General features: G+C 52.8%; 1 protein-coding gene and 1 long non-coding RNA gene across 4 annotated transcripts; one reads left to right on the top strand and one right to left on the bottom strand.

The window, feature by feature from the left end:
- Positions 1-2,578, top strand: LOC138849065 (uncharacterized). Its single transcript, XR_011387446.1, has 2 exons — positions 1-1,365; positions 1,453-2,578. It is a non-coding gene; the product is annotated as an uncharacterized lncRNA (long non-coding RNA).
- On the bottom strand, positions 1,484-25,470 carry TSPAN33 (tetraspanin 33). 3 transcript variants are annotated; one of them, XM_002712036.5, is made up of 8 exons: positions 25,134-25,468; positions 7,066-7,123; positions 6,369-6,496; positions 6,000-6,074; positions 5,085-5,180; positions 4,072-4,200; positions 2,719-2,880; positions 1,484-2,574 (listed from the first exon to the last, which is right to left on the bottom strand). In XM_002712036.5, the coding sequence occupies exons 1-8, from the start codon at positions 25,233-25,235 to the stop codon at positions 2,473-2,475; spliced, it is 852 nt and encodes a 283-aa protein (XP_002712082.1). In that variant the 5' UTR covers positions 25,236-25,468; the 3' UTR covers positions 1,484-2,472. The 3 variants fall into 3 exon arrangements, with proteins under 3 accessions (XP_002712082.1, XP_008256439.1, XP_008256441.1); XM_008258217.4 differs by having other exon boundaries at positions 6,369-6,493; XM_008258219.4 differs by lacking the exon at positions 4,072-4,200 and having other exon boundaries at positions 25,134-25,470.
- Between the last annotated feature and the right edge of the window lie 2,337 nt (positions 25,471-27,807).

Here is a 27,807-nt window from a genome sequence, read left to right as displayed (position 1 = left end):
GGCCCATTTTCAACACCTGACTCCCAAGGATGATGAGACGACAAATGGGAGTCGTTTTCCGCCACTACATTCGTGGTAATCTGTGGCAGCAGCAATAGAAAACAAGTACACAGGGAACCAGAGTCCCATCAAACAGTCAGCAAGTCTGCTCCTCTGGGCAGGAGTCCTTATTTAACGGAGGATGGTGAGGCTGCCGCCTTCCTTGCCACCGCCCACCCAGCCTAGTCCTGCTGTCTCCAAGAGTCTACTCCCTGCCCCCACCCCCGACCTAGATTCCATCAGCTGCTCCAAGGTTCTGAGGTTCATCCCACAGACCTGGGGACTTGGGGTACTAGAAACAGGTAGAACCACAGGAAGCAAATTCAAGGGAAACACGAATGAACCAGGAGAAACCTTTCAAAACGTGGCTCATTTTCTCCCCCTCTGCACCAGTCCAAAGAGGAAGAAAGCTGGAGAGAGAGGAGAACCCGAGGCGCCCGCAGGCCTGGGGCTTGCACGGAAACCCCCACCCCCGCAGCCCAGGCCCGACCGGCTGGGGAGTCACTAATGGCCGTGGACTCCCAGAAACCCGGCTTGGAATCCTGGTTCTGAGGCTCCTGGCCTCCTACTTCCTCCAGGAGGCCCCGAACGGAGCCCGCCGCCAACGCCGGGCCGCCTCCAAGCCGGCGGAGCAGGAAGCTGCAGCGCCCCAAGCCCGAGGCCCGCCTTCCGGCCGCCGCGCACGTCTCCCGCGCTAAGCTCGGAGAGAAAGACGCGTTGCTAAGCAAGCGCGCTGATTATTTTTATTTTCTTTTACTTTTCTCTCCCGGGATCAAAGGCCCTTAGGTTTCATCTTATATTCTTGCCGTTCTGTTACTAGCCGGGAACCAAACGTTGGCGCGGGCCCCCGGCACTGCTGGAAAGGGTGCGTGGCTCTGTCTCCCCGCCGCGCGCGGGGACCCTCTCCCGGCTGTGCCCGGGCCGCGCGGAGCCCCCGACAGCGTGGGGGCGGCGAGGAGGCTTCGGGCACGCGGGGGAGCGGGCGCGGGCACCCACGTCCCGCGTCCCACCAGGCCGGGCGGGGACCACCCACGGCGCGGAGCGCGCCCGGCCCCGCCTGCTCCCCTTGGCGCCCGCTCCAAGTTTCCCCTGGGCCGCTCTCGTGCAGCTTGGGAGGCAGACCGGCACCAGCGGGAGGGGCTGGGCCCAGGCTGGCTCCCTCCCTCCTCATTCCCCTCGGACCCTTCCCTCCCCCACCCTGTCCTACGTTTTGGGCGGCACGTTGATTTTCATCCACTTTAATTCGAAAAGAAACATTAACAGCATGGGATAAATGACGCCATTCCCCGATCAGAACTGGGCATCGAGACCGGAGAAGAGGCTGAGGTAGATGGGGTACGTGTGGGGCCCCAGCGGGTACTGTGGAGTCGCGGGGTCCCCGGGTGGGGCCGGTTACTGTGTCTCCCCTTCCAGTTGCCAGAATGGAAAATCCATGGAGTCCAGCTTAGCCCAGGTCAACAAACTTTTATTGCCACTCTGGCTCCCCCAGGCTCTAGCAAGATGCCTGCTTCTTACACGGTAGAAATACTGAGCACTGGTGCAGGTAAGTGGGGTTGGGGGGGGGTCACCACCGCTCCTCCTCACCCTGCCAAGTTAAAGAACACCCCATTTGCTGGAGCAGGGGTACCGGCAGGCAAGAATTCGCAGGATTGCAGGGCTTGGACCCACTCTGCTGCCTGCGAAGTGCATAGGCCATGGTTCCAGACTTTTCAGAGGGGGTGGGGTGGGGATGAATTTGGCTGCTGTTGTACCCCTTGCCCTGGCTGCCACGTTTCCATGGAAACGAGGGAGGGGCAGGATGTAGCTCACTCCGAACCTGGGAGGGTGGCAGGGCAGGCATTTGGTAAACAGATCCCCTTCCACCCCTCCCCAGCACGGTCCGCTGTCCCCAGCCGACCCCCAAGCTCCACGGCCTGCTCCGTGGTGGAGCTGGGAACAGGCCAGTCCAGGCAGGGGCTGCTGGTGTCCACTCTGCACTGCCAGGTCTCACTGGCGACAGTCAGATTCTGGGTCCACCAACCTCTGTGGCAGCCCTAACAGAGCTGGCAGCCCCAACAGAGCTGGCAGCCCCAGTGCCTTGGGGTGCAAGCGGCAAGTGCCCCCACAACTCTCTGTGCAACTGCTGTTTCCCATACATCTCTGCCCAAAGCTAGAAAAAGAAAAAAAAAAACTATAAACCCAAATGCTTAAGGTTAGAAACCATACAAAATAAATCTATAACAATGCTGAGGGCTCGGATGAGGGAAGACGAGGAGGCACAGGCTCCCAGCCGTGGGCCACCTGTGCACCTGCCCCTTGGCCGTTTACTTCTCACTGGATTGCGGTTGCTGGGGTGCCGGAAACCAATCTCCACCTGGTGCTGTTCTCAGCAGCCGCGGCCGAGGGTCGCTGAGGCTTGCCCGTGGCCCCGGTGAGGAAGTGCGTGGCAGGCTCTCAGTACCACGGGTCTGCCCGGTGCTGCTGGTTGTAGAGCTGTAGCTTGATCTGGTCTTTGATCTGACTCACTAGGATCTGGGACAGCAAAATTCCCACCAGCTGGGAGAGGCGAGAAGGAACGGGCGCTCATCAGCAAGGGGTGCCCTGCCCGTCAGCAATGCCCCAGCTGACCCCCAAGTGCCCGAACCCAAACAAAGGAGCCCGTGGAGACTCTGGGCCCCCGAGGCTTGCAGGATGAGTTACCTGGGGAATCGCCAGGCCCAGCGCCACCCCGCCAAGTAAGAAGAGGTTACTGTGTATCCAGTTGACCAACTTGTCAATGCAGCCGTTGGTGTAGATGACTTTGCTAGCTTCCAGGTAGTTGAGGGCCTGCATACTTTGGCCACACATAGTGTTGATCACGGCCTGGGGGGAGAGGGGAAGAGCCGAGTGGGACTCCCATGCTCAGACTTCTGATAGCTGATGAGCTGCTCACCCTTCCTAAACTGTTAGGGAATATATGACGGTACTTTGTAAATTCCATTTTCCAAGAACTTTTCAAAGTGGATTTTGATTGTAGCACATTTGAAATCCATGCACAATTTTTTTCATAAAACATATTTTCCATGAACCTTTTGAAGACCCCTCTAAGCATGGATTTCACAAATTTTTTTTTTTAACATCAAGATGATCTTCATATCCCATGTTCCATGAACTGTTTTTTTTTAAGATTTATTTGAAGGATCAGAGGTAGAGAGAGGTCTTCCTTCCATCTGCTTGTTCACTCTCCAAGCATCCACAAGCCAGTAGCTTCGTTCAGTCTCCCACATGATGCAAGGACCTAAATACTTGGACCATCCTCCACGGCTTTCCCAGGCGTATTAGCAGGGAGCTGGATTGGAAGTGGAGCAGCCAGGACATGAACTGGAGCCCATATGGGATGCTGGCATCTCGGGAGGTGGCTTACCCACTATGCCACAGCACCGGCCCCTCCATGAACTTTTAAAGTACTGATGGATATGGAGGATATCGAGTTGGAAACCGATAAAACTTCCCTTCCTCTCAGAGGTCTGGGTCCAGTTAGCTGCTCCTTTTAAGCCCCCAAGTGGGCTACAGGAGTGAAAGACTAACAGAGCTATCAGAGTGGGGTAAAGAAAAACACCCGACAGCTGTCGTTAAAACTGGTGGGGCTGGTGCTGGGTGTAGCGGGTAAAGCTGCCACCTGCAGTGCCAGCATCCCATATATGGGCGCCCGTTTGAGTCCCGGATGCTCACTTCTGATCCAGCTCTCTGCTGTGGCCTGGGAAGGCAGTAGAAGATGGCCCCAAGTCCTTGGGCCCCTGCACCCACATGGGAGACCTGGCTCCTGGCTTTGGATCGGCTCAGATCTGGCCGTTGTTGCCATTTTGGGAGTGAACCAGCAGGTGGAAGACCTCTCTCTCTGTCTCTGCCTCTGCATCTCTGTAACTTTGCCTTTCAAATATACAAATAAATCTTAAAAAAAAAATTTTTTTTTTGACTGGTTAAGCTAGGGAAGGAGGATTCACACAGGCAGCTGCCCTAATCAGAAAGTAACTTCTATCACTGTGCAGGAGGAAGAAGGTGAGATGTGCTCACCTGGTTGGGGGTAGGCAAGCAACAGGAGTAAGGCACAGAGCATCGCTCACGGCTGGGGTTGTCTTCCGAGCAGCTGAAGTACATGTTCTGGGACCAGTCCTTGTAGGAAATCCCTCCACAGCAGCTGAACTGCAACAGAGCCCAGCACAGGGCGTAAGGACCTCCCCATCCTCACCCTGAGCGGAACAAGGGATTTTCAGAGTGACCCAGAGTCCAAGACGAGCACCCACCTGCAGCTTCAGGTCGGGTTTAACATGATCTTGAACCCAGAACTCAGGCTCCCCTTATTTCTTTATTTATTTGATAGGCAGAGTGACAGAGAGAGAGAGAGATCTTCCATCTGCCGGTTCACTCCCCAGATGGCTCCGCATTCCACCCAGCTTCCTGCTAATGCATTCAGGAGGCAGCAATGATGGCTTAAGTGCTTGAGCCCTATCACTTGTGTGGGAGACCCAGATGGGGTCCTGGCCCCTGGCTGCAGCCTGGCCTAACCCTAGCTGCTGTGGGAATCTGAGGAGTGAACAGGGGGATGAAAGACCTCTCTCTGTCTCTTTCTCTGTCACTCTGCCTTTCAATGAATAAAAAAGTCAAATACAAATAAAACCAAGTAATGTACTTAATGCCACAGATCTGTACACTTAAAAGTGGCAAATTTTGTTATACATATTTTACCATATAATTTAGAAAATGTAACCCTTAAATAGATAATCACAAATCTGCCCTGTTCCTCCTCCTACAGGTAACCACTTATAATGGTTCCTTACAAATCCTTCCAAATTCTTTCTGTAAATACGGATATGTATTCTTTCCTCTTTCTTTTTTTACACAAATGGTAGATTACTATATATACCGTTCTGTGTCCTTAAAAGTACTTTGAAATCACTCTGCCGCTCAGCATAGATTTTTGCCAACCCCCTTACCAGAATCCATTACCTGGCAGGTAACCAGGAGGCACCCGGGCCTCCAGGGCGAGGAGGTAAACTTTTGCCCACACCCCCGTGCTCAGCCCGTACCTTCTGCTGGCCGAAGTCGATGAGGTTCTGCAGATCCAGGTCATCACGGTAGTGCACAATGGCGTTGTTGATGATCTCACTCACTTTCCCCCGAGCCTGCCGGAGACAGTGCTAATTTCTACCCTGGCCCTCCCTACAGAAATAACAGAGACCCTCGAAAGCAAAACCAGCGCCCTGAACAAAGGAAGGCTGCCACTTCCAAAGCCCATCCATCCCTGGGCCCTTGGGCACCCGAGGGCAAGAGCAAGGCTGGATGGACCTGCTGTGGCCACTTCTCAGCTATGCTGCCGGGGTCCCAGCGTTTATGCTTGAACACTATGACCACAGAGCATCCACACTTGCTGAGGGAGGCGAAGCATTGAAGCTGCACAGATCTTAGCAGAGAAGGGCTTACTGAGCCGAGGCACTGACCTCTAGTGGACACGAGGGAACTGCATGTTTTAGACTCAAAACAGACCTCAGTTATCTTTTAGGGTTTTTACTAAGCCAAAAGGACTGGAAAAGTCTGAGTTGATGAAGAGGCTCTTAATTCTGGTTCCTGATTCAAAGGACTGGCATTGAATGGAAGATCGTTGCCAGATACGGTAAGCACTGCTCAAAATCTTGTTCTCCCTTCCCCTCCCCTTGGCTCTCACACACACACACTCGCACACACACGCGCACACACACACTTTAGGAACAGGCTCTCCACATTGTCTGTAACCCAGTCCTCTGTGGATTATCGGAACTATGTGTTCATGGAACTTCCTTCCTGTTGACCTCCTGGAGGAACAGTCTTACAACCTTGAAATTCTCTTTAGACGTGGCATAGACTCATCCCGCCCCCCTTTCAAAGGCTGGTGCTTCTCAGGGGAAGGCGCTGTGGTTAATGGATCAGGCTGGAGCCCTGAGATGGCCTCGGGGCTCCAGGGTTACCTGGTCTGAGAAGACGAAGCCCAGGATCCCCGCGGCCAGCTGCAGCAGGAACACGACGGTGAGGCAGAGGGAGAACTGTGGGGAGCAGGCAGGGCCAGGAGGCAGTCTCAGCACTCTGGGCAGCAGCCCCTCCCCAGGAAGTGGGAGGCGCTGGGGGCCACAGGGCACTTCTCCCAGATGCCCCACGCATGGGAGACAGCTGTCTCTGCCCATGCCGGGCCACCTGGCGCTGGGCCCCCCAGTGACGAGTGGACAGTCCGGGCTTTGGGGTTGGGTGGGCCAGAGGAAAGGGTAGAGGTGGCAGGGAGGGGCGGTAACCGGAGGTCAGCGGGCACCTGGGGACTTCCCAGTGGGCCCTTGGGCACTCACTGTCTGCAGGAGGCAGATGTTCTCCCGGAGGGACCCAATGCAGCCACAGAAGGTGAGCAGGAACATGAGGACACCCACCACGATCAGCAGGATGGCCGGGTCCACCGCCAGACAGGCCAGGGCTGCTTCTGGGAGAGGGGCCTACCCTTAGTTTGAGCCTGCACCCAGGGATGGATTCCCCAGGCGAGGGAATCTCCGCTGTGGTCAGGGGAAGCAGAACTCCTCCCCACACCTCTGCCTGCCCCTCCAGAAAGCACCGAGGCGCTGAGTCTGAGGAACTAGCGGAGCGAGAGCTTGTACTCCTGGGCTTTAGGAGAGGAGGCGCCGCTTAGGGTCCAGGAGGGAGTGAGAGCGTCAGCTCCCAGCTCTGCAGACTCATGTCCCGGAGACTCAGTGCACTGGGAGAGGAAGGAGGCTGCGCGACTCCAGGACAGCGCCAGGCAGGGGCTGCAGCCCTGGCCTGTTCTCCCAGAGCCCAGAGCCTACCTTCTTCCCCAGACACTTTGTAAGCCTACCGCGTCGGCACCCAGCAGGCTCAGGGAGAGCTATCTGACGCCTTGGCAGGGAGCAGTAGGATCTGGCTGTGGGGGCGCCGCCTCCTTTAGCCCCAGTACTCAGACAGGAGTGCATGCAGGGGGGCTGGGGCTGAAGGAGGCAGAGGAGGAAGGGGCGTGGTGGAGGGAGAGCGGTAGCCCACCTGCGTGCTTCATCAGCCGAGCGTAGACGCCCACAGCCACCATCACCATGGAAATCACCTGTGGAGACAGGGCATGAGCTCCTGAGATCCTGGAGAGGAGACAGTCCTGAACACTGTGCACAGCCTTCCAGAAAAGCAAGAGGGGTGACTTTCCCAGGACCCAGCGGTGGACATCTTTCTCCGGCCCAGGAAGAGTGCTGATAGAATCTGCCAGAGCTCTGCTTCCACCAGAGACCTTATCTCATTCGCTCCTCACAACACAATTACCTTGTGCGGGAGATATTATCTCCACTTTCAGATAAGGAAGCTAAGGTTATACAAAGTTAATACAGAATAGTGACTAAGAACATGGGCTTCAGACAGAGTCAAGCTTGGGCCCACGTGGGACAAATGTCCAAGCCTCAGTTTCTGTATCTGAAGATGGGAATTAAAACAAACCATATCCAGCAGCTGGTGTTGTGGTGCAGCAGGTTAAGTCACCATTTGCAAAGCCAGCATCCCATATCGGAACGCTGGTTCCAGTCCCAACTGCTCCACTTCTGATCCAGCTCTCTGCTACCATCCATGCCTGTGAAGTCAGTGGAAGACAGCCCAAGAATCAGCAGATAGAAGATCTCTCTGTCTCCATTACTCTGCTTTTCAAATAAATACATACATCTTAAAAAAAATCCATAAACTGGGGCCGGTGCTGTGGCTCACTTGGCTAATCCTCTGCCTGTGGCACTGGCATCCCATATGGGTGCAGGGTTCTAGTCCTGGCTGCTCCTCTTCCAGTTCAGCTCTCTGCTGTGGCCCAGGAGGGCAGTGGAGGATGGCCCAAGTGCTTGGGCCCCTGGCCCCGCATGGAGACCAAGAAGAAGCTCCTGACTCCTGGCTTTGGATTGGCGCGGCGCTAGCCATAATAGCCATTTGGGGAGCGAACCAAAGGAAAGAAGACCTTTCTCTCTGTCTCTCTCACTGTCTAACTCTGCCTGTCAAATAAAAAAAAATCCACAAACTGTATCTAATAAGATTGCTGTGAGAATTAAAATAATACATGGCAGGGCCGGTGCTGTGGCACAGCAGGTTAAAGCCCTGGCCTGAAGCGCTGGCATCCCATATGGGCACCAGTTCTAGTCCTGGCTGCTCCTCTTTTGATCCAGCTCTCTGCTATGGCCTGGGAAAGCAGTGGAGGATGGCCCAAGGGCGTGGACCCCTGCACCCATGTGGGAGATCCAGAAGAAGCTCCTGGCTCTAGATCGGCACAGCTCCAGCTGTTGTGTCCATCTGAGGAGTGAACCAGTGGATGGAAGACCTCTCTCTCTGTCTCTCCCTCTCTCTGTAACTCTTTTAAGTAAATAAAATAAATCTTAAAATAATAATGCATGGAAAGCATTTATTTGTATTTACCTGATGGTAAATATAATCATTACTAATAGTTACCTTGTCCAGAGTCACATAGAAACTGTGAAAGTTGGAATTATCTACTTATTTCAAAGGCAGAGTCAGAGAGAGAAAGAGAAAGAGAGCAAGAGAAAGGGGAAGATATTTTTATCTGCTGGTTCAATCCCCAAATTCCCCCAACAGTTAGAGCTGGGCCAGGCTGAAGCCTTGAGCCTGGAATTCCAACCAGGTCTCCCACATAGGTGACAGGGACCCAAGAATTGGGTCATCACTCACTGCCTGCCCAGGTGCATCAGCAGGGAGCTGGATGGAAGCCAAGCAGCTGAGACTGGAACCAGCACTCTGATATGGGATGCGGGCATCTCATCCAGCGGCTTCACTGGCTGTGCTAAAACACCTGCCCCTATGAATGCTGATCCACCTACTGCAAAGGGAAGGTCTTATAGCTAAAGCATACTGCCAGCTCTCTAACCTTCTTGGAGGTCAACGTGGTTTCAAGTGCAAAAATAAAGGTGTGCACCAACATCAAAGGGCATGTGCATGAATGAATGTGTGTGCACAAATACTGGCCACCTTTATAACTCTGATCCCCGTGTGGAGCAATGCAGGAATCTGGAATCTTTACATTTTCATGGTTTCTTCCTGAGTGAACAAACCCATCGGGGCTACCAGAAGTCTCCCGGCCCCTGGGAATGCAGGGCAGCCCCAGTATGTACCGCCTCTGCTACTCTGTCTTTGGGCTGTCTCTAGGCCGGTGCTAAGCAGCCGCTGTCTGTCGCCATGGCAATAGATGGGGTCAAGCTTTGGCAGGAGAGAGTTCTCAGCAGCAGGGACTTGACCAACTCAGTGGGAGGGAGCTGGCTGGCCAGATTCCACTGTCCTGTGAGACAGAAACCAGGGGGAAAGAGGCAGCTGGGAGCTTTGGTGGGCGAAGGGAGCCTGGCCCCTAGAACAGGTAAACAGGGTTGGGCCAGTCGCTTAGTAAAGACCTTCTACCTGTGGCCCCCTTGATAAAGGGCCTCTGCCACCTGCTAGGGGAGGCGATAGTGTGCATGCCACAGTGGATGGCAAACCCTCATCTAAAACCATGCATGTCATGACCTTTCTCTGCCTGTATGCACGTCCTTCTCTCCCTGCCCCCATCGTTTGACCCTGCCTCTGATTCAGGGGCCAGTGCCATCTGCCGGCCTTCACACTGTCCAGAAGAGTGGGAGTGGCCTGCTGAGTGGCATGTGGGGCTGGGGGTACGAGCTGGCTTCTCATCCCACAGCCAGCCAGGCTCAGGGAGCACAGGCAGAGGCAGGGAAACCCCACACAGAGATGCAGCTGTCCCCTGGCTTGGTCCCCAGGGAGACACTGCAGGAGGGTGGTGTAGCCTCTGGGAGGTGGGGCCCCGTGGAAGGTCCTAGGGCTACTGGAGTGTGTCCTCAGAAGGTGGTTCTCAAGAAAGCACTGTTAACCAAAGCCTGAGTTTGACCCCACCCAGCCTCTCTGCTCCTGGTTCAAGATGTGACTGCTTGCCTGAACACGCACAGCTGCTAGTGCCACCCACCACCCACCGTGGGACCCTCATCAGAATCCAGTTGATGCAGGCACTGTGCCCTTGAACCTGTAACTGTGAACTAAACCAGCCTCCCTTTTCTTCCTAAGTAGCCTGTGCCTGGTGTTGTGTAGCAGTAATGCAAGGCTGACTAATCTACCAGCCCTATGCCAGGTGAGTGAGCCTCTCTGCCTACCCTTGGAAACTCACCAGATCCAATTCTAATTCTAAATATCATCTTACTGATTCATTTAAAAATACGTATCTGCGCTTTCTGTTGTTCCCAGACTCCTGTTTTTCAAATGTAAAAAATTTAGTAAGATGCATGAAGTACTTTAAACAGTCTGTGGAAGGGCCAGTGTTGTGGGGCACTGGGTTAAGCCAAGGCTTGCAATATCAGCATCCCACGTTGGGACGCTGGTTCGAGTCCCAGCTGGCTGGCATCCCACATGAACACTAGGTTCAGACTTGGCTGCTCCACTCTGCTCCAGCTCCCTATGAATGCAACCTGGGAAAACAGTGGAAGATGGCCTGAGTCCTTGGGCCCCTGCCACTCACATGGGAGACTTGGAGTTCTTGGCTCCTGGCTTTGACCTGGCCCCGCCCAGGTCACAGAGGCCATTTGGGGAGTGAACAAGCAGGTAGAAGATCTCTCTTTGTCTCTCCTTCTCTTTGCCTTTCCAAAAAAAAAAAAAAAAAAAGTGGAAAAATGGAATTTTAAAAGGTATGTTTATTTTAGTGAAGGATTGTGAAATGTAATCACAACTGTGAGAAAAAGGCAAGAGGGTCACAATCAGAGAAGGAGGAGGGCCGGCACTGTGGCATAGTCGGTATGCTGCCTAAGACGCCAGCATATCACATGGGTGTGCCGGTTCAAGTCCCGGTTGCTCTACTTCCAATCCAATTCCCTGCTACTGCACCTGGGAAAGCAGCAGAAGATAGCCCAAGTGCTTAGGCCCCTGTAGCCATGTGCAGGACCTGGAAGAAGCTCCTGGCTTCAGTCTGTCCCAGCTCTGGCCACTGAGGCTCCATTTAGGGAGAGAAGCAGCGGATGGAAGATTTATCTCTGTAACTCTCCCTTTCAAATAAATAAATCTTGACCAGAAAGGAAAAAAAAAAAAAAAGGCCAGCACTGTGGCATAGTGGGTAAAACCACTGCCTGCAGCACTTGTATCCCACGTGGGTGGTGGTTTGAGTCTTGGCTGCTCCATTTCTGATCTAGCTCCCTGCTAACGGCCTGGGAAAGAAGTGGAGGATGGCTAAAGTTCTTGGACCCCTGCACCCATGTGGGAGACCCAGAAGAAGCTCCTGACTCCTGGCTTCAGATCAGCCCAGCTCCGGCCATTGTGGTCATCTGGGGAGTGAACCAGCAGATGGAAGACCTCTCTCTCTCTCTCTGTAACTCTGCCTCTCAAAAAAAAAATTAATTAATAAATAAAATAAATAAATAAATAAAAATCAGAGATGGAGACATGACCATGGAAGCAGAGGTTGGCATGAACTAAAGGACGTGGGCAGCCCCTGAAAGCTGGATCAAGTGAGGATGCAGTCCTCTCTTAGAGACCCCAGAAGAAACGCAACACACCCAACACCTTAACTGTAGCCCAGTGAGACCTGTTTTGGACTCCTGGTGTCCAGAAATGTAAAAAAATGAATTTGTGTTGTTTTAAGCCATGAGGCCTGGGTAATTTGTTGTAACAGCAATGGAAAACCAATGCACTATCCAAATCCATTTCATCAGGTGCTAAGGTACTGAGAGAACCTAAAATCCATGGCTTATATGGCAGCAGGGACAAGAGCATTCGTAGCCTAAGCAGTGGCTCTCAATCTTGGCTGCCAATACAATCACCTGGCAGGTACTGTGGGGCAGTGGGTTAAGCCACTACTTGGGATGCCCGCATCCCATACCGGAATGCCTGATTCTAGTCCTGGCTACTCTGCTTCTGATCAAACTTCCTGCTAATGTGCCTGAGAGGCAGATCATGGTCCATGTACTTGAGTTCCCACCATCCACATGAAAGACCCGGATGGAGTTCTGGGTCCGGATGGAATTCGGCCTGGACCAGCCCCAGGTGTTGCAGGCATTTAGGGAGTGAGCCAGCAGAAGGAATATAATCACAAGACCTCTCTGTCTCTCCCTTTCTGTCACTCTGGTCTTTAAAAAAAAAAAATCTCTTGGGGATTCAGTGGTAGGTAAGACACTTTGAAAACTCTGGACGCCTGACTCTGGTCTCCTGCCAATGCAGACCCTGGGAGGCAACAGGATGGCTCAGGGAATTGGGCTCCTGGGCCCACGTGGGAAACTTGGCTCGAGTTTCCAGCTCCCAGCTATGGCGTTTAAAGAGTACACCAGTGTTCTCCCTAATCTGGTGTTAAAACCCAGGAAACAAGAGTTCTGAATGTGTTCCAGGTGATTCCAATGTACAGCCAAGTTTGAGAAGCTACAAGCCTAAAGCATGATCAGCCAGGCATCTGCAGAAGCAGATGCAGGCTACATTGAAACAGGCTCAGGACTTTAATATTTCATATTTCTGGTGCTCTCCCCTGAGCTCTCCGATTCTGCATTTCACAGCTTGACCTCTCAGACCTCCAGCCCTGCCCTTGCCTCCCACCCCGGATTCCTCAAAGCTACGGCCAAAGTTAGTACTGCTGCTGTTAATAGCACCACACTGTAGAGTTGAATACAACTTTAGAAATGGGCTCGGTCACTCATTCCTTTGTGTAGTCGAGGCTAGAAGAGCAGAAGTGACAAGTGACCAAGTGCATATGGGTGCAGCTGCAAAATCTGGACTAAACTCAAATTTTCAGCCCCATTCTGGACTCTTTCCACTATATCAGTCTTTACTACAAAATCCTATGGCACCCACAGCAGCACCATGGCCTCCTTTTAGGATGAGGATGGAGGTAAAGACACGACCCTTCTGACGATGGCTTTCCGTAGCCTGGCAGCCAACTTTTAAAAGCTACAATTTTAAAAATACCTGAGTCTAGTTTCTAGCAAAATGAATGTTCCTGAAAAGTTGTTGATAAAGTTATATAAAATAATTTGCATGCACCAGTGCCTTTATCTTTATGTTCTTGTAATGAAAACAGGTGTTCCCCGGGCTCTGTGGAAAGATGGACCAGGGCAGGAAATTTACAAGATGAGCCTGGAGCATTCTGTTGTGCCAGACAGTAGGGAAGCGCTCAGTAACAAAACTGCACCGACGCGGGTGAGCCAAAGGGACACAGGAGCCAACTGAAAGAGCTGCTAATGGCCAAAACTGGAATAATTTCTTTAAAAAAATTTTATTTATTTATTTGAAGGGCAGAGTGTCTGAAAGAAAGAAAAACAGAGAGGAGTATTATCGGTTCACTCCCCAAAAGCCTGCAACAGCCAGAGCTGGGCTGGGCTGAAGCCAGGAGCCAGGAGCCAGGAGCCCCAGCCAGGTCTCCCTCAGGCACAAGAGCAGGAAGCTGGATCCGCAGCAGAGCTGGGACTGGAGCCCAGGCACTGTCACGTGGGACGAGGCATCCCAAGGGGCATTAACCCCTCGTGGCACAACCCCCATCCCCAAACTGGAACAATGTGATCATCACAATAAAGCAGGAAATGTGGACTTATTATCTGAGGTATAAAATACGTATCTGTGAGTGCGTGCTGCTATAACTTAATGAGGGCAAAGAGGCCAAGCTCCCATGCGGAAGGCTCCGCACAACTGATGCAGACATGCCGCCCTGGGGAGATGGACACGACTCCTCGCTGCTTCGGAGTGTGCTGTGCCATGACTTCCCTCTAAAGGGCACAGTCCGGGTAAGGCGGGAGAGAGGCCGCCAGTGCAGACGCCTGACTCGCACAGCCTCAGCTGGGCGACCGGGTCAGCGCCAAGCACAACACTGAGAAATCACTGGTGCGAGAGGCAGCGTGTGATGAAGGTGGCACTGTACCTCCAAGGTCTTCCTTCCTGGACCCCATAACCCGGGGTAACCATGAGAAAAACACCAGGTTAGTTCCACAGAACACCGGAGCAGCCCTCCTCAAACTCTGAAGGTCACCACAAATAAGGAAAGCCTGAGAAACTGTCAGGGCTAACAGGAACATTAAATAAAAATAAGGAGTAACCTGCGGGCCAGATAACGCTCACTGTGACAAACGTCTCATGCTAACGCAAGATGTTAATAACTAGGGCCAGCACCGTGGCTCACTTGGCTAATCCTCTGCCTGCGGCGCTGGCACCCCAGGTTCTAGTCCCGGTTGGGGCACTGGATTCTGTCTCAATTGCTCCTCTAAAAAAAATAAAAATAAAAAATAAAAAAAATAATGCGTAATGAGGCGTGGGGTACATGGAAACTCCATAACGCTAAAACTGCCCTAAGAAATAGAAGTCTATTTTTTTAAAAGCCACTCCCAATTTGCTAGTTTGTTTCCTCTACATTTTTCATATCAGATTTTCTTTTTTTAAAAAAAGATTGTCATTTATTTGAAAGGCAAAGGGAGATGGATCTTCCATTTGTTGGCTCACTTTCCAAATGGCCGCAATAGCAGGGGTTGGGTCAGGCTGAAGCCAGGAGCCAGGAACTCCATCCAGGTCTCTCACATGGGTGGCAGGAACTCTAGAATTTAAGTCACTATCCACTGCTTCCCAGGTGCATTAGCAGGGAGCTGGATCAGAAGTAGAGCAGCTGGGACTCAAATCAGCACTGTGATGTGGGATGTGGGCATCTCAAGTGGCAGCTTGACCCCACCTCTGGTTTAAATAAGGTTTTCCACCATCTTCACTGTTAAAATGATCATATTAAATGTTAAAGGCAACAGATAGATCGGTCTAAGTTTAAAAGGGATGATAAGTACCCGGTAAAAATAATAGAATTAAAAAGGAAGGAAGGACCAACATGGGAAGCAGTCCACACAGCAGACTCCTAGAATGACATTCGCAGTAAATAACACTCTGACCTCAGAATCAACCCTTAAGGCTTCCTGGTCGGGCTGAAAGGCCTGCCAGAGCATTTCAGGTATGGAAAGACAAGACTCTGTGCAAAAAAAAAAATATCCTACACGGAGGATCTCTGTGAGACCTCAGAGGAAAGAAAGGGTCATCAAAGAAGGAGACACTCTTCTCTGAAGGGAGGAGAGAATATCCACTTTGCTTATGGCCGTGTCCAAATACCGATGGAGTCTGTGGTCACAAAAGGCTTCCATAGCCTTGGCAGCCCATGGCAAGAGTCTCGGATGATCACCGATGTCATAAAAAAAGAGTGTTAACTGTTAAAGGAACAACAGTAGTCACTGTGCACCTGCTCCCCATGTAGGACCTCTGTCCTTATTGGATTGTAATATGAGAATCAACTGCAAATTCTCTCCCCAAACTGTACTCTATATGTTGTGTGTGGGCATGGGTACAAATTGTTGAAGTCTATGATTAGCATAGGGTTGGTCTTCTGTATATAAAGTCATACTAAAAATGAACCATAATGAAGAAGGAGATGGGAGAGGGAGTGGGAGGTGGAATGGGAGCGGGGGGGCGGGGGGAGAACCACTATATTCCTAAAGTTGTATCTATGTAAAAATGCATTCATTAAATAAAAATTTTAAAAAACAAATCAAGTTTTCTTAATCTGGGGTTTATTTGCTAATACTGGTAAAAACTTTAAATAGGGTGATTTCCTCCCACTCATACCAAAGCTTAAGGCAGTGGATTTTTTTTTTAAGATTTATTTATTTATTTGAAAGGCAGAGTTACAGAAAGACAGAGAAGGAGAGACAGAGAGAGATCTCCCATCCACTGGTTTACTTCCCAGATGGCTGCAACAACTGGGGCTGGGCCAGGCAGAAGTCAGGAGTCAGGGTACAGGGGCCCAAGGACTTAGGCCATCTTTCGCTGCTTCCCCAGCCACATTAGCAGGGAGCAGCCAGGACTTGAGCTGGTGCCCCATTAGGATGCCGGCTCTGTAGGCCGTGGCTTTACCTGCTGTGCCACAGCGCCGGCATCAAGGCAGTGGATCTTGAAGCTGTTCAGTTGGCAGAGTGCTGGGAAGTGACAGAACTGCTGGTATACACCATAGATTGTGATATATTAAATTCTTCTTTTAACTTTAATGCACCATTACTGCAATCTAATTTACAGCCCATATCTAACTTACCTCAATATCCCCATGATGTCCAGTGAAAGTCCCCCTCCCCCTTTTCTGATCTAGGATCCAATCATAGGTCATGCACTGCACTGAGTGATTGGGTCTCTGTCCTTTAGCCTCAATAGTCTCCTAGTTTTTGTTCTTCTCTCAAATTTTCTTCCTTTTTGGTTTTTCAAGACACTAACTTTCTAACATTTCTAGAAAAGTACATCTGATATGATGTTCACCATTTTAATGTACTTTTACGATGCTGGGTGATCATCACCACTTCTATCAACCCGAGGAGTTTTCACATCACCGAACGCAGCAGCCCAGAACCCCCGAAGCAGTCTCCCCACTCCCTCCACTCTCCCCGGCCCCTGGCAGCCACAAAGCTGTCTCTAAGGACTTTCCTACTCTGGATATCTCCTAAGGATGGAGTCAAACACATGTGGCTCTTTACTGAGCATCATATTTTCAAGGTCCATCCATGCTGTAGCGTGTCAGCACTTCATTTCTTTCTGTGGCTGAATAGTATTCCATTGTATGGACGTAAGACAACGTGTTTCTCTCTTCATGCACAGGTGGACAGGTGGGCTGTCTCCACCTTTTGGCTGCTGTGAATATCAAGTTTTTGTTTGAATATCTGTCTTCAGTTAAAAATTTTTTTAGATTTATTTATTTATTTGAAAGGCAAAGTCATGGGGGGGTACAGAGAGATCTTCTACCTGTTGGTTGGTTCATTTAGTCACAATAGCTGGGTCTGGGCTAGGCTGAAACCAGGCTGGAGCTCCAGGCAGACCTCTCTCTGCACATGGGTGCAGATAATCAAAGACTTGGGCCATCCTCTGTTGCTTCCCGAGGCCTATTAGCAGGGAGCTGGATTGGAAGCAGAGCAGCCGTGACTCAAACTGGCACTCACATGGGTTACTAGCATTGCAGACGGTGGCTTAACCAGCTGCCGACAACCCCAGCCCCACTTCTCATACTTTTGCTTCATTTCTTGTGGGGCTGCAGTTTCACCTTCCTGCCAGCACTGCGTGAGGGCTCTGATTCCTCCCAGCCCTTGCTCATACTCATCTGACATTTTTTTGGACATTGATGTTTTTGAGAAATCCAGGCCAATTATTTCCCAGAATGTCCCTCAATTATGATCTGGCTGTTTCCTCACAGTGAGATTCTGCTTGCGCATTTTTGACAGGAATCTGTAACACAAACATTGTTGTGTTCTGTGTATTCGGTGAGGAAGCACAACATATTAATTTCAATCATAGAAACAAGCAACAAAAAAATAAAGAAATAAGAAACAATTCTGCTAACAGATGATGTGGCTGCTAAGAGCATGTCTCTGCATCTCATAGGTTTTTTTTTTTTTTTTTTTTTTTTTTTTGATAGGCAGAGTGGACAGTGAGAGAGAGAGACAGAGAGAAAGGTCTTCCTTTGCCATTGGTTCACCCTCCAATGGCCACCGCGGCCGGCGCGCTGAGGCCGGCGCACCGCGCTGATCCGATGTCAGGAGCCAGGAGCCAGGTGCTTTTCCTGGTCTCCCATGGGGTGCAGGGCCCAAGCACCTGGGCCATCCTCCACTGCACTCCCTGGCCACAGCAGAGGGCTGGCCTGGAAGAGGGGCAACCGGGACAGAATCCGGCGCCCCTACCGGGACTAGAACCCGGTGTGCCGGCGCCGCTAGGCGGAGGATTAGCCTAGTGAGCCGCGGCGCCGGCTTCTGCATCTCATAGAACAATACGGGCAGTATTCTAAAGAAACTGCTTCCCAGTCCCCCATGACATCTGGTTGCCCACTTGCCCTCCCTTTTGCCCGTTCTTAGTGGCAAATAACTAGCTGCAGGCACTAAAATGTTCTTGAGAGAAAACAGGAAAATGCAGAAAGCTCTCCCCAGTATCTGGACTTCCTTTTTTTTTTTTTTTTTTTTTAAGATTTATTTATTTATTTGAAAGGCAGAGTTACAGAGAGGCAGAGGTAGAGAGAGAGAGTCTTCTATCCTCTGGTTCACTCCCCAGATGGCTGCAATGGCCAATGGAGCTGGGCTGATCTGAAGCCAGAAACTTTCCTGGGTCTCCCACATAGGTTCAGGGGCCCAAGGAGCAGCTGGTACACAAACCAGCACCCACATGGGATGCCAGCACTGTTAGGTGGCAGCTTTACCCTCTATGCCACAACACTGGTGACCCTCCCTCCTTTTTAAAGATTTATTTATTTGGGGCTGGCGCTGTGGCACAGCAGGTTAATGCCCTGGCCTGAAGCGTCAGCATCCCATATAGGCGCTGGTTTGAGACTCGGCTGCTCCACTTCCAAACCAGCTCTCTGCTATGGCCTGGGAAAGCAGTAGGAGATGGCCCAATCCCTTGGGCCCCTGTACCCATGTGGGAGATCCGGAAGAAGTTCCTGGCTCCTGGCTTCAGATCGGTGCAGCTCTGGCCATTGTGGTCAATTGGGGAGCAAACTAGAGGATGGAAGACCTCTCTCTCTCTCTCTCTCTCTCTCTCTCTGCCTCTCCTCTCTCTGTGTAACTCTGACTTTCAAATAAATAAATAAATCTTAACAATTGATTTATTTACTTGAGAGGCATAGTTACAGTCAGACAGAAGGAGAGGTCTTCCATCTGCTGGTTCACTCCCCAAATGGCCACAATGGCTGGAGCTGAGCCGATCCAAAGCCAGGAGCCAGGAGCTTCTTCCAGTTCTCCCATGTAGGTACAGGAGTCCAAGCACTTGGGCCCTCTTCTGCTGCTTTCTCAGGCCACTAGCATGGAGCTGGATCAGAAGTGGAACAGCCAAGACTCGAACCAGCAGCCACATGGGATGCCCGCTCCACAGGCAGATGCTTACCCTGCTAAGCCACAGAGCAGGCCCCTTGACATCCTTTTTCTCACAAACTGGAAAAGATAGCGGTGATTGATGGTCTGAGGACGGGCCCTTCCAGCCCTAGGACACCCTTTGGGGCCATCAGCTCCGAGAGAGGAGTGGATACAGGGCCCTGCGTGGAGGCTCTGACTGGGGGCTGCTCTCCTGGCTCTCGAGCTGCAACAGGATGGCTGCAGTCCAACCCACTTCTCCCAGGCCACACCTTAGGACGAGGCGGTGTGACAAGCCCTGAGGGGTACACCTGGGGAAGGCTCTTGGGATAACCGCTGGGCTCTGATCCGAGGCTATCTAGGAAGCTTCTCTGTAGCCTAGAAAGGCATCATCAATGACCTCCTCCTAGCTAACAGTGGGAATGTGAACAAAGTGGTTCAGGCTCAAAGCTGACGCTCTGCTAGGCTCGGGCCCCATCGCTTTGCTCCTCTTTTCCTGCTCCCTGGAGAAGTGCTTATCCAAGCACTCCAAGCCCACCCACAGCAGGTGGCCTCCAGGAGACAGCTCCAACCACAGCAGTAGTCGTGTGGAGTGCCAGACCCGCCAGCTCATTCAATTCCGACCACAACCCCCAGAGGGCACCAGTGCCTCCATGTACAACACCTGTGTTCAGAGCAGCCCTTCCAATGACTGCCCCCAGCTCACCTGGTTAGTGATTGGCTGAAGTGGGACCAGATGTCCGAACGTCCTCAAAGCCTCGGGACCTCCAGGTCCCAGCAAGCCCAGGGCCCCGGGTGCTCACCTGGACCACCAGGTGAGGTGGGAAGCAGCCGGCCATCTCCAAACCAGGTGGAGCTCAGGCAGGGGGTGGAAGACGGCACAGGGAGGTGACTGGGTGCCAGCGGAACCCGGGACGCATCTGGGGTGGGGGGTGGTCTCGGGATGGGGAAGTCCCAGCACAGCCACATAGGCCTGCCTTCTTGAGAAAGCCGTGACCTTGTCTGTCTCCATGTTCTCAAGTCCAGCGTGCAAGGAGCAGGTGGAACTAGTGTCTCGGCACCTGCTCCCCACCCTCTAAGTCTCCTTCCCTCTTCCCTAGAGGCGATGGTTGGGGGCAACTGAGGGTAGAACAATTCTCTGTGTGGGGATCAAAACCCCAGTCCTACTCAGGGGGAGGTGGGGAGGGAGGGGCTGCACCTCCAATTTCTCAGTCCTTTCTATCCTTATTTCTGGATGAAGTCAGAGGTGGCACAGCCTGCTGGACCTAACACAGGACCCTCTCAGCACCCAAGATCTGTGGCCACCTTGGCACTGCCCTGTCTGGGTTTGTCTACATGACACGGGCTCCGCCTTCTCCCTCTGGACTGGATAGTATGGTCCCACTGGATGGAGGAGTCCACGGGGCCCTTTCCTTGCCAAGGCCTGGAACCAACTCTTGAGTGTCTTCCAAGGTCATGAGCAAGGAAAGGAGGTCCCCAGGGCTCCCAGTAGGATAAACATTCAAACACACAGCCCTGGAGTGACCAGCCCGACACAGCCTGCCGCCAAGACCGAGCAAGCTCTGTGTCTGCCTTTATTCTTTTTAAAGGCTGCTTGAAGTCCACGGTTTCCTGCCTGGTACAAGGCAAACAGAGAGACCAGGGGAGTTCAGAAGGCATGCATGCGACCTGCATAGCAAAGGTTCTCATCTTCGTTTTTGGTGTTTCAGGGTTTTTTTGTTGTTTTTATAAAAGTAATCGACTGCTTCACCCACTGAAGCCGGCCTGGCCTACGAGGAAGGGAGGGGAGAAGATGGAGGAGGTGGCCTCGGCTTCCTGGCATCGCTGGAAGTGTGTGCGTGTGTGAGGGTGTGTGTCGCGTGTGTGTGTGTGCGTGGTGAGGGTGGAAGGCTGGAGACAGAAAGGCCTTTGCCACTCAGGGGGATCTTCCATAAGGCTTGATGTCTGGTAACCCCCTCACGGCTTCGGAGCCAGGTTACTGGAGAGGGACCTGAAGCTGGTCTGGAATGGTTCTGAGGACCCTGGAGATTCCCACCCAATGGTCCTGGCTAAGACACTACATGTCTTAAAGAGGCCTCACCAGTGGTGCAGACTGGCCTAAGGAGGAACTGGACAGGAGTCCACATATGTTGCCCTGGAAGTGAAAACCTCCAGATGCTGTTGAGAGTAATTACGAGGGCTGGTGCTGTGGCATAGTGGGTAAAGTCACCGCCTACAGTGCCACTATCCCATATGGGCACCAGTTTAAGTCCCAGCTGCTCCACTTCCCATCCAGCTCCCTGCTGTGGCCTGGGAAAGCAGTGGAAGATGGCCCAAGTCCTCGGGCCCCTGCACCCACGTGGGAGACCCAGAGGAAGCTCCTGGCTTCGGATTGTGGCCATCTGGGGAGTGAATCAGTGGATGGAAGACCTCTTTCTCTCCCCCAACCCCGCCCCACCTCTCCTTCTCTTTGTGTAACTCTGAATTTCAAATTAATTAATTAATTTTAAAAGAGTAATTATGCCGGCCCCAAGCAAGGCTGGAGGGGACAGCTGCAGTTTTCCTGGTCTGGCTGAGGGCGGGGCGTCAGGCCACAGGAGGACCGGCAGAGGAGGACACAGCTGGGCCCCTCACCACCGAAGATGCTTGAAGGCCTGTCCACCACGGACAGAGAAAGTGTACCGTGCTTCTGTCCTGTATGGTTTGCTCTCTCACTCGCCATTTAATAAACACTCAACAAGCCCACGGCCTGCCACACATAGCTAAGCCCTGAGAACCCAGAAGTGAAGAAGGCAGCTTCCAGCCTTAGCAGCCTCAAGTGCAGAGGGAAGACAGATAAAAGTAAACACTAACTGCAGCACAGAGAAGGGACCATCAGAGTACACATGAGGTGTCACGGGAGCCCTGAGCCACGGCCACCAAGGAAGCCTGGGCTGAGCCACAGGAGCTGAAGGTCCGAGCTTCTGGGTTCTGCCCATTTAGCTGCTGGCTGCTGTCCTCCGTGAGAAGGACCAGCCAGGAAGGAGGTGGCTGCTGTGGGCAGCGCTGATAATATGCCTGACAACGTGTGCCCACAGCTGATAAAGCAGGTGAGGAAAGGCAGCTACTTCTTAACCGAAACATTTTTTTAATTAAAACTTTTATTATTTATTTATTTGAAAGGCAGAGTGACACAGAGAGAGGGCTTTTCCATCTACTGGTTCCCTCCCCTGCCATGGCCGCCACCAGGGCTGCATCAGGCTAAAGCCAGAGGCTGGGAGACTGGAACTGCATCCGGGTCTCCCTGGGCACAGTAGTGGGAAGCTGGATCTGGAGTGGAGCAGCTGGGACTCGAATCGGCACTCCCATATGAGATGCTGGTGCCACAATGCCATCCCCTAAGATCCAAAGATTTACATACAACTCACAGAATCCTGGAGCAACTACTCCAGGTCGTGGGATCTCAATGATCAGCAACCCAGCAAGATAATTCTGGGGAGAAAACTGGAACTCCCAGGCCAGAGGGGAAGTGAGATTTGAAACATGCATTGGAGGCGTTGGTCCTGGTCCCAAAGGAGCCAGCCGCATTCTGAGTCAGACCCCAAACGCCCCAGGAGCTGGAGTCGGGAATCCCAGAGCAACCTACTTCCACCTCCACCGCTGAGCCTGAGCCCAGAGCACGCTGGCCACCTTCCCAACGTGTTCTCAGTGCAGATACAACCCTTCCCGCCTCCCACCCCCACACACGCAGCAACCCCAGCAGAAGCAGCAGCAGCGGGCCAGGAAATGTACACTGCCCACCAAGGTGCAGGCCCACGGCTCCATCCACGGGTGCTTCTGGGCAGAGGAGGGGAATTTGATTAGGATGGCGGAAGTGTGCACAGTACTTAGTCCCTGAAGGGCGGGCAGGAAGAAAGATGGCCCCTAGACTTTCAGCTGCCTGTGTGTGGAGTGTAACTCCGTGGCTCTCAGTGCGTGGGAGAAGTGACTCAGTAATGCCTGTCCAGTACAGTGCCCTAGGAACGGCAATGTCCCAGAGAGACCGGAACACAGAAAAATTCATCCTTGGATCCAACCCCAAGTCTCGAAGGAAGAAAGTCCCCAGAGTGATCCATTTACCTTTAAGTAGTTCACAGAGGCAGAAAAACGTCTCCATTAGGGGACAGAGATTAAGGACAGAGAGACAGGGACATGAGCTGGGAGTCACCCAGAAAGAACCCAGTCCTCCTGTCCTTCTCGGTGCTGTTTCCAGAGCCTCCGACCCTGACTCGAGTCTGCAGCAGGGCCAAGAAGGGGCGCTACTCTAATTTGGAGAGGTGCCAGCTTGGCTAGCCAGGTCCTCTGACCTTGAAGGAAGCGTTGCTGCCAATGTAAATGGGTCTAGGGAGCCAACCCTCTTCTTGGCTGTGACCTCCCGAGGTTATTTATCTAATTAAAGTGGCTAGGGTGGGGTGGGCAAGTCCAAGAAAGTGAGCATAATCCAAGTCTAATAGATGCACCCAGCTGCTGCCACTGGGGAGCAGAGATAAGAGAGAGGGGCTAATGGCTCCCGAGGAGACACGGGTAACTAGACCTGGGACCCAAGTGAGGTTCCCAGGATGTCAGCGCTGGCTCTGAGGGCTGTGCGTCACTAGCCTAGTGCACTGGCCTAGGCACATGTGAGCACATGTGGGCAGCTTCACTGGTACTTGCCCCGAGATGGGGAGTTCCCCTTGGCACATCCCCGCCCGGCAGAGGGGTGGTGAGGGATTTTCTTCTGTTCTTCCTTAACCTCCTGCTAGCCCACAGGAACTTGGGTTGACTGGTTAACTGCAAATACCGCCAGCTACGGTGGCAACCATCAAGGTCAAGGACTTCCCCTGGAGGCACGGGGCCTCAGTAGAAAAGTCAGCAGGCCAAGCCTGCTAACCAGCTGTTGGGTCTTGGATAAAACATCTCACATCTTTTGCTTGAGCCTTCTCGAACACACGTTGGGAATGCTGCACAAGATGCCTGCTGAAAATCTTTTTCCAATTCAAAAACTGAGAATTTGACAGGAGCCCAAACTTCCTCTCTCCCAGGAGCAGCATGGCTGGGAGTGAGCTGTCACCAGCATCCTCTGGGGCTCCTCTCATTTGTCCCAACAGGCTGGCACTTAGGTACTTTGTGCCTGCATTTCACACCACGGGCCCTGTGAAACCTTTCCAGCGACTGCCTTAGATGTCTGGTCTGCCCCCTCTCCTAGGAAACCTGTTTTAGACTCACAATTCCTCCCTCCTGCAAATCTGAAGCAGAGGTCTCAGACTGAGCCCGCCAAGGACAGCGGCTCCCACAGCAGCAGCGCTGGCACGCAGGGCGCAGGCAGAGACATGGGGGCGTGGGGGAGGGACCTCCCTGCGGTCTCTTTCCCCAGGCGCCCGGGGACTCTGCAGCCATGAAACAGGATCAAGCTAGCCTTTCACGATATTTCTGCATCCGGGATCACACCAGGTATGGTTTTACAGCAGAGGTAACCAAGGCCTACGGTCAGGGACCTATTTCCTCCATCAGTCATTCAACAGTTAATGGCAGAGTGCGAATGAGACGCCAGATGCCCAGGGCTGCAAGCCCGTACTTTTCCCACTTTTTCACCACCAAGCAGAAAATTCTGACAGGACCCCCCGCCGTCCAGCCCATCGCCCGAAAGCTGCCAGGCTCCAGGGTGGAGGGTGGTCCTAAGAAAGATAGAGCGAAGTTTGGAGCAGTGCGGGCATGGGGGCGGTATCCGGGTCTGGGGGCCATTCCTGCGTCTCCTTGGCCTCGGAGGTGGGGGTGCCCAGAGGCTGCAAAGGGAAAGCTGAAGCCCTGAGCCCGTGCTTTCGGAGGAAAACCAGAGGGAAGGTTTGGGATTTTTCCTCTCTTCTTCTTCTTTCTCTGCTGGTGGGGCCTTTCAGCCCCCAGGCCTGGAAGTCCCCCCAGTCGTGAATGTGCCAGTGGGTCTCCCTGGCGCTGACCGGAAAACCTGCTCCTCCCCCAAGCCCTCCTTTTTGGCCTGGCACGGACCCTCACCCGACACCCGAGAATACCCATAAGTCTTCACCGAAGCCCTTGCACAGCCCTCCTCCGACGCCCCCTCCAGACCCGGCGCCACCACGGTGTCCTCCCCGGGCGAACACCCCCCAACCCCCCCCAGCCAAGTGTCGTCAGCCCCGAAAACTAGGCAGCGCCGCTCACCTGGCTCGCCGCGCGCCGCGCATCCCGGGCCGCCCCCGCCGCCCTCCGGGGGACCCTGCAGCCCGACAGCCCCCACGACCCTCGACTCACCCAGAAGAGCATGTTGAAGAAGAAGAGCAGGTATTTCACCAGCGGGCTGACGAAGGAGAACTCCTCCCCGTAGGCGGCCGGCGCCGCGGGTCTGCGCGCCATGGTCCGCCGCCGCCCCGGGGGGCCTATCTCCCAGCGGCCGCCGGCCCACCTGCGCGCTCCGTGCCCGGGGGCATGAGCCGCGCCGCGGCGGGAGCCCGAGCGGCGGTGCAGTGGCGCGGCGGCGGGAGGCGCACGAGCCGAGCGTCGGGGCCGCCTCGGAAGCCGCCGGGAGTCGCCGGAGCCGCAGCGGGCAGCGTGCGCGACCGAGACTCCACCGCCGCGCAGGACCAGCCCGGCCCGCCCGGCTCCCAGGAAACCGGGCCCGCCCCCGGCCGCCCATTGGCGGGGCTGCCGAAGCCTGACTTCTCATTGGTCGGCGGCTGATGTCACTAAGCATCCAGCCATCCCTCTCCTCCGAGAGGCGGGGGAGACACCTGTTCGGTGAGGGACAACTTGCTGAAGGGTCAGTGGTTCTGCGTGCTCCCCACCCGCGAGGAGAAAGGCATCCAGGCTGCAGCTGCTCGAGGGAAAAAGAATGGGGAGAAAGGAATGCACACCGCCTCTCACAGCGCCCGCCCTCCACCCGGTTGCTGTGCACGCAGGCAAACACATACATTAAAATCAACAAGTACGCACACCGTGTGTGGAGCAATGCGCCGAAAGCTGTGCGAACACAAGGGAATACAGATAATCCCTGGGCGATGGCAATAAAATCAGGGAGAAGAAACTAACCTAGGCGTTTAAAAACAACTAGAGGCTGAGTGCATGCAATCCTGGTTAGCAACTACCCATTTTAAAAGCTTTGTAGCCCAGTAGTGGAAACACGGAAACACCACCGACAATCCTGCCGTCCTCATTCACTGCCGGCACAATCCCTCCTCCTGGTCTCAGAGTGGCCTTTCGCACAGACGCTGTTAACACGCTGATCTGACAGGCACAGGTTGGGTGCAGTGGAGGTGGGGGTAGTGTGCTGGCTGCAATGGGTAGTACAAACAGGCGCCTCAGGGAGGGACCTAATTCCACCATCAGTAGCCACTTGACCTTGGGCAAGCTTAGCCCCAGTTTGTTTAATGTTAAGTGGGAAGGGTCTTGGCCTCACTATGGCCATGTAAGGATTAAATGAGATAATGTACGTACCTCACTCAGCTCCTGGCTGGCATATAAAGGGGCTCTGATGCACTATTCCGTTTTTAAAAAATATTTATTTTATTTATTTGAAGGAGTTACAGAGAGAGGTAGATACACATACAGAGAGGTGCGGTCTTCCATCCGCTGGTTCACTCCTCAGATGGTTGCAATGGCTGGAGCTGAGCTGATCAGAAGCCAGGAGCTTCTTCTAGGCCTCCCACATAGATGCAGGGGCCCAAGGACTTGGACCATCTTGTACTGCTTTCCCAGGCTCATTGGCAGGGAGCTGGATCAGAAGTGGAGCAGTCGGGACTCAAATCAGCGCCCATGTGGGATGCCAGTGCTGCAGGCTGGGGCTTTAACCTGCCAACCGCAGCACCAGTCCCCTACACTATTCCATTTTAACAGAATTTAGAATCTAGCATGGAAATATAACTACACGAATAACCATAATACATTAGGTTGACAGTCAGCAAAGATACTGTGGCAATTGAAAGCAGGGAATGATGAGGTGTAGCACAACAGAGATGGAAGAGAAGTGGAATCCAGGTGGACAAAAAGGGGTGAACCCAAGCCTGGAGGTGCAAAATCACACCATGTGTTTAGCACTAAGTCAGCAGACGACGTTGGCTGGGGCCTGGTGTATGCTTAGTATAGCAGTGGAAGATAACGCTGACTGATGCCAGTACATGTTGAATTGAGTTATAATTGTGGAAGGACTTGAATATCAGAGAGTTAGTGTTTAATTGATTTGGAAACAAGACTTTTGAAGAAGGAAATGATGTAAGACCTGCTGTTTTCAGTTAGAGTGGAAAAGAGGCTGCAGAGAGAAATGTTTGTTAGGAAGTCACTATTAAAAGTCTGAATAATCAGAAATTAGGATCTGCTTTAGGGCTAATAAACCATGTAATAGATTGCTAAGACGGGATAAGAGTGAAGTCATGGAGAAGGCAGAATTTCAAAGACCAAGCTACGGCAGGGGTAGGGGTGACCGAAGCACCAGGGATGGGGACTGGAGAAGTGGGTTAGGACCGGGCTGCTGGAAGACTGGCCATGATGGCTTGGGTGATGGCTTAGAGATCATTTTCAGTGTGAATGAGGTAGAATGGCGGGAGGCATTCTGTAAGAGGTTAAGGAGTGAATGCAAAGAGTGGATCATTTCCAGATGTTAGAGGGTTGAGGATGAGAGAGAGGCCGAACCGCTGGATGCTTCCATTAAATCATCTCTGTTAAAGTAACGGCTGCCAGCAGGAAAAAGGGGTTGAGATAGGTAAGGGTGGGACAAGGTTTGGAGCTCATGAGTAGAGGCAGGACCAATCAGGAGTCAAGGTGATGATGCCAGTGTCCACCATGTGGAGGTCAAGGGTAGCCAGACAGTAGGAAGCCATGGAGCTGTAGAACAGAGACTGAGGAAACTCTGAGTTGGAAAGACTCCGAGAGAAGTCATAAAGTAGAAAAAGCAAAGTAGGGAACGGTGCATACAATAGGTGACATTCTGGGTACA

Source organism: Oryctolagus cuniculus, chromosome 3 (genome assembly GCF_964237555.1).
Source record: "Oryctolagus cuniculus chromosome 3, mOryCun1.1, whole genome shotgun sequence".
Classification (NCBI taxonomy): Eukaryota; Metazoa; Chordata; class Mammalia; order Lagomorpha; family Leporidae; genus Oryctolagus; species Oryctolagus cuniculus.
This window is presented reverse-complemented; position numbering and strand designations above follow the sequence as displayed.

Excerpts from the sequence above, each read along its gene's own strand:
- TSPAN33 (XM_002712036.5), bottom strand. The coding sequence starts at position 25,235 with ATGGCGCGCAGACCCGCGGCGCCGGCCGCCTACGGGGAGGAGTTCTCC. Across the intron at positions 6,497-7,065 it reads TCGGCTGATGAAGCACGCAG|AAGCAGCCCTGGCCTGTCTG; the intron begins GTGGGCTACCGC and ends CCCCTCTCCCAG. Across the intron at positions 2,881-4,071 it reads GCTTGCCTACCCCCAACCAG|GCCGTGATCAACACTATGTG; the intron begins GTGAGCACATCT and ends CTCTCCCCCCAG.